Here is a 6,184-nt window from a genome sequence, read left to right as displayed (position 1 = left end):
GGGCCAGAAAAGCTGAAACTTACGTGGAAGCATCCTGGGGTAGTAAAGATTCTAAATTATTCAAATCAGGACCCCAGGGGTAGGGCGGGGCCACAATAGGGACTCCAAGTTTTACATTGAAATATATAGGAAAAATCTTTAAAAATCTTCTCCTCAAGAACCACTGGACCAGAAAAGCTGAAACTTAAGTGGGAGCATCCTCAAGTAGTGTAGATTCTAAATTGTTAAAATCTTGACCCCCAGGGGTAGGGCGGGGCCACAATAGGGAATCCAAGTTTTACATTGAAATATATAGGAAAAATCTTTAAAAATCTTTTTCTCAAGAACCACTGAGACAGAAAAGCTGAAACTTATGTGGAAGCATCCTGGGGTAGTGTAGATTCTAAATTGTTAAAATCATGACCCCCGGGGGTAGGGCGGGGCCACAATAGGTATTACATGGGGGGGGAATCTGGTAAAGAACAGCATGGCCAAAGTTACTCAGGTGAGCGATGTGGCCCATGGGCCTCTTGTTTATGTTTAGCGTCCGCGTGCGCTTTGGTTTTTGACACTCCATATCAGAAAAACAAAAACAAAATCAGGAGTCCTAAAATTGATTTTTCTCGTCGAAATCTTTGAATTCTCTCAATTTCTCTAAATATTTTTCTAGAATATGTCATATTAGGTATATTTTAAGCATTTAATACATTGATTTTGTTGAAGAATAGATTTTCCTGTAAGGAAAATAAATTAATGAAATAAATCCCTTGAATGACGTCATTTTTATGATTATCAAGTCTGTGTTTTATTTTTTGTCTTGTGTGTTTTTAGCGAATAGGTAGGTAGGTTTTTGAAAAATGGGTGGACACTAAACAGAGAAAAAACTTGGAATGGCCTTATAACTGACAGAAAAATACATATTTAAGCTATAGGAGACTGTAATGATGCCATATGATAATTTTAAGGGTTTAATATTTTGTTGTTTCAGTTTATGAGAAAGCAATTGTAAAACATGTAAAAAGAGATGACTGGTATATGTGGGCACATATGACCAAAGGAGGGATAACTCTGCCTATGTTTACCTCATTAGATGCTTACTGGCCAGGAATTCAGGTAATTGAAACAAGCAATCACACTTCTACAAATGGTCCGACCAAAAAAAAAAAAAAAAGTGATTCTAATTATGCACAGATTAATGTTTTGTAATGTAATTTTATTTAATATTACACAAAATTTAAAGAAAGAAGTAAGGAAACATAAAGCTGACTTTTTAGTTTTGTTGATTTAACAGAGCTTGTTGGGTGATATAGACAGTGCCATGAAAACAATTCATAACTTCCACCAAGTCTGGAGGCAGTTTGGTTTTCTGCCTGAGTACTATAACATTCCGAAGAGTGAGGCTCACACAGGGAGAGAGGGGTACCCACTTAGACCAGGTAATCTCAATATTTACTGTTAATTACTAAAGGAAGAGAGGATTTATTTTAATCAGACTGAACATTTATGTGTGCCTGAATAAGTTTGTCAAAGCTGCACTTGAACAATTTGCTTATGGAGATAAAATACCTTTGGACAAAAACAACCAGAAAAGTTGTGTCTTAATTCTTAAAAAAAAATTCTTTTAATTTTTTTGATTATTAATTGTTCGAAATTTGCCAAAATAGGAATTAACACATGCATGAAAAAGAATTAACCTTGAATTCTGTCAGCTGATAATATGATATTTTCTGTAGAACTGATAGAGAGTGCTGTATATCTGTACCAGGCCACCAGAGACCCTTACTTATTGGAGATAGGTATAGACATGTTGGAGGCCATAGAACACAGCACCAAAACCAAGTGTGGATATGCAACTGTAAGAAAACTGCTGTTTATATTTCAAAACATGTTACAATCAAAATCTATGAAATTAAATGTTGTCCTTAAGGTTTTCCATCCCTAATAGGACCTAATTCTCTATCCTTAAATATCCATCAATTACTGTATAGGGAGAAAATAACTCGCGGTGTAAATATTCGCTATATTCACGGTGTTGATAAATCCGGGAATTCAAGAAACGGTGAATAAGTTTTCAATAAACTTTTTTTGGAAATGTGAGTATAGACTACGATAGGTATACTTACGTACAGTAGTCATTCAGTAATTACGAGTGGTACTTGTCATTCAATTACTTTTATTATTACGCTTTACTTAACTTAAATCAGCAGATAATGACCTGTATTTATTGTTGAAAAGCTGTTTTAATAGCCAACGCTTCATGTTTGATCAATCAAAGCAATCATGGATTTGATTACTTATTACCCGTGCGTAACTAACATTACCCCGAGTATTAGTTTTTTCCCTGAGATTTTGGTTCAAAAACATTTATTCAAATAACTCTTGGACTTACTGTAAATGTGGAAGGATATTATTTCGTCGACGTACATTAACACAATTATTATCATCGAGTGGTTTTTGTTGCGATATGCCATTCCTTCGGAAAGAAAATCTTCGGGTGTACATGCACTCATCGTAATAGCATAAGGAAAGTCATTCGACGTTTATAGTCAAAGACGTTTAACGGCACCTGTTTTGTTTAATTGTAAATTAATTACCAAATCTAACTACTTTATTTAAACCTCCCCGAGTATTGTTTATGAAGTTAAAACATAGCGATGATGAATGTCGTTCTACAGCCAAGGGAGGTAATTTTATTTTACACCAATTCCACGATTTCATCAACCCGCGATTATGTCAGAGGAGAGAAAAACGTGAAATTTACAGCCCGTGAAATAAATCCCTTATACAGTAAACAGAAATTGCATTGAAGTCTATGGAGACAAGCGATTTTTTTAAAATAAAAATTCAAATAATAATAATATCAATAAATACTTCGGTGGAAAGATGCATTAAATCATTAGAAATAGAATGACAATTGAAAACAATTTTTTTACCGTATAGATTTTTAAAAATTGATTTTTATTACTTTTAAAAAAGAGGGAGATAACTCTTCAACAAAGGTCAAGGTCATAAATTAGGACATGTTCCATTCTTACATGTTAATAGTAATAAATGGGAATTATGCCTAAATATACTGCGTATTCCACATGTACACATCTGTTACATATTCAAATTCATTGAATCTGAGGCTATTAGGGATGGAATACCTTAATGTCAATCTCCATATTCATGGTAGGATATACAATAATCATGACTACACAATCATGGTATGATATACAATAATTCATGACTGATTTAATAGATTATACCTCTGTGGATCAGTACAGAATGAGAGCATTCTAGAACCCTAATGCTCTTATATTTATTCTAAGTATACACATACACATTGAACTACACTTACTGTACTGTACTTGCTTTTAAGATATCAGAGAAAATTCTGAATTGAAAGTTAAAGCTTTTTCACATTCTCTTCCTTCAGTAAACAGTAAGGAATAAGAGAGATTTCAAGAACTAGAGTTCTTCACATACATGTACATAGTGTAGAATTGATAATAACAAACAAATTACTAGTATGCTTTTTATTGTAGCCAAGTTTATTTCCTAGTAGCTTATACAGATTTTTCAAACTCAACAATTTTTTTCAGGTGAAAAATGTTAATACTCATCAACTTGACAACAGAATGGAAAGTTTCTTTTTGGCAGAGACAACAAAATATCTATACCTACTGTTTGATCCAGATAATTTTATCCACAACAATGGTAGTCATGGCACGGTTATACACACCCCAAATGGTGAATGTGTAGTTGATGCTGGAGGATATTTCTTTACTTCAGAAGCACATCCTATAGATGCAGCTTCAGTGTACTGTTGTAGCAGCCAGAAGAAGGAAGATGATGTTGTCCTAGAAAGGATGCATGATAGTCTGGATTTACTATCTCTGTTTAATATTGAAGATGAGGACAGTAGACTCAAAGGGAAAAAGCTGAAATCTTTTACCCAAGATTTACATGGTGACAAGTTTTATCAAACTGAGGCTCAGAGTTCAGAAAACTCTTCTTCAGGGAAAGGATTTGAGAATTCTGTGATGGAAATTTTGACCAGTTATCTTAAGAATGCAGAAGGTGCTGATCCTGATTCCAGCCTTTCAAAATTGGGAGCCAGTTTAGAGTTACTCAAATCCCAGATGACCAAACTAGATTCAAGTTTGAAGGATTCAAAAGATATTAGCAATGAGGATGAAACAATAGTGGATATGAGAAAATCCACCGAAATGGAAGAGAAATTAGAAATATTAAAACCAGAAACACAGCTTGAGAATACAGAAAAATTAGAACCAGTCTCAAACACAGAACAAAATAAAGGGAGAGAAAATTTACCTAATAATGATATGAAACCAGAACCACCAACTCCCATCTCACAAGTGGCCCCAACTGAAGCACAGACACCACCTGCTGCTTCAAAATATGAAAATGTGAGACTTGATGAAAGTACAGATTCATCTTCAGGAGAGTCTCTGAATGAGAAAGGTGTTGAACAGCTGATTAATGTAAATATCAGTGAAGAAATTAATAGTGAAAATGTTAATTCAAAAGTAGAAGGAAATTCAAATTTAAAACAGACTTCAAGAACAGACCCAGGAAAAGTCCCAAAAAGTGTTGTGTTGAGTGTAAAAACTGACAATACAGGACAAGCTACTGTAGAGACTAGTGAAACACAGAAGGGCAACTCAAAGCATGTGTTTCACATAACTAAATTTAACACAGCAAAACAAAGTAATTTATTTAATTTAGAAAACATATATAACCTTTTAGGAAGCACTTATCAAAAGGACCCTGTTTCTACTCCCAATATAAATCATTTGTATCAGACTATTAAGTATTATCCTCTACAATATATAGCTAAACCAGAATTGATGGTTTGTAAATCACAACCATTTCATATGCGATTTTCAGTGAAAGGTGAAATGTTTTCAATCAAGAATGACTAATAAATGATATACTTTATTTACCTTTATTTCACCTATACCACTACTTTTGTTCACAATCTTGGGGAATTAATGCACTGTTTCATATGAGATGCACTACTAGTGTATATCTTTCCATTTTCGTTGTATTGTTCGGTGGTCAGGCGGAGTCGATTGCAGGTGACCAGATAGTTAAGTTGGTAGAGCATTTGACTAGAGATTCAGGGGACCCGGTTTGAATCTGGTCTAGTCCATTGCATTTTTCTCCCTTGCTGTTACATTTGGTGTCGTGACCATGCCCCAGAAATAACAGGTAAAAGACCTGTCAGGGAAGAGCCTGGGTTGGTGCATGTGTCTTGGGGGGGGGGGTACCTTTAAGGAGGGAGGAATGTGGCGGTCAGACAGGTTCGATTGCTGGTGGCCAGAGATCACTCAGTTGGTAAAGCACCTGACTAGTGATTCTGGGGGCCCGGGTTCGAATCCTGGTCTGGTCCGTGGCATTTCTCTTCCTCACTGGTTATCTAGGTTTAAAAAAATGAGTCTTTTGATAAGAAATTGTCAAAATTATATCAAAACTTTGTACCCTTTACACTTATCAAAACAAATGGGACGTGTATTGAGATAAAATTGTACTTTCTTGCATACAATGGTAACATTTATTGTCAAAGCAACATGAATTAAAAGGTGCATTGAAATAGATAAAACAAGCTATTTTGATTGCGTATAAATCAACCCAGTTGGCATTGTTGCTAAACTGAGGCATTCACACTTTTCTAAAGAATGTTGGTCTATATTAGGGATGGCAATTTGTAACCGGTTAATCGATTAATCGGTCGGAACGATGGTAATCGGTTAGAAAATCCTAATCGGTTAATCGGAAAAAAATAAAATATATTCAAATTTGAACGCAATTTTCTTAAAATTCATTTTTAGAAAGGAAACTTCAACACATAAGAGTTGATCATTTACGGTTTTTACACACCTAATAATTAAGCTTGTCAGGAGGTAATTATGGCTTTCTGGATTGAGATGGCGGCTAATTGGTCAGTTTGTGGTGAGTTAATTACTGATTTTAAAAACATCAAATCGTTCAACCAGACTATCCTGTAATCCTTTAATGATATTCAATAAAACAACGTAGAGCTAATTAGTTTGCCTTTCTTTTGCCGTTATCTTTTAAATTATAGTATTAGAAAAAGATTGGACAGTGAAAGTTCAGGCATAGTTGTGATTATGGTGTCAATGCAGATTGAACTTGTGTGTGCACTGGAAAATTATCTGCGTCTGTTTTCTCAGGCAAA

At 34.6% G+C, this 6,184-nt stretch overlaps 1 protein-coding gene across 1 annotated transcript in view; it reads left to right on the top strand.

Annotated features, from left to right (window-relative positions):
* The window catches only part of LOC133189950 (ER degradation-enhancing alpha-mannosidase-like protein 2), an 11,229-nt gene extending 6,296 nt beyond the window's left edge, over positions 1–4,933 (top strand). The window contains exons 7-10 of the mRNA XM_061325391.1: positions 968–1,092; positions 1,271–1,415; positions 1,713–1,834; positions 3,564–4,933. Of these exons, the coding sequence (XP_061181375.1) occupies positions 968–1,092; positions 1,271–1,415; positions 1,713–1,834; positions 3,564–4,907 (1,736 nt within the window). The 3' untranslated portion in view covers positions 4,908–4,933. The remainder of the gene's footprint in view (positions 1–967; positions 1,093–1,270; positions 1,416–1,712; positions 1,835–3,563) is intronic.
* Positions 4,934–6,184: the final 1,251 nt, after the last annotated feature.

The sequence above is a fragment of the Saccostrea echinata genome, unplaced genomic scaffold (assembly GCF_033153115.1).
Source record: "Saccostrea echinata isolate AGI-Se365-2 ecotype Australia unplaced genomic scaffold, CSIRO_AGI_Sech_v1 ptg000020l, whole genome shotgun sequence".
Classification (NCBI taxonomy): domain Eukaryota; kingdom Metazoa; phylum Mollusca; class Bivalvia; order Ostreida; family Ostreidae; genus Saccostrea; species Saccostrea echinata.
The sequence above is the reverse complement of the archived record's forward strand: the minus strand, read 5'-3'. Positions and strand labels throughout refer to the sequence as shown.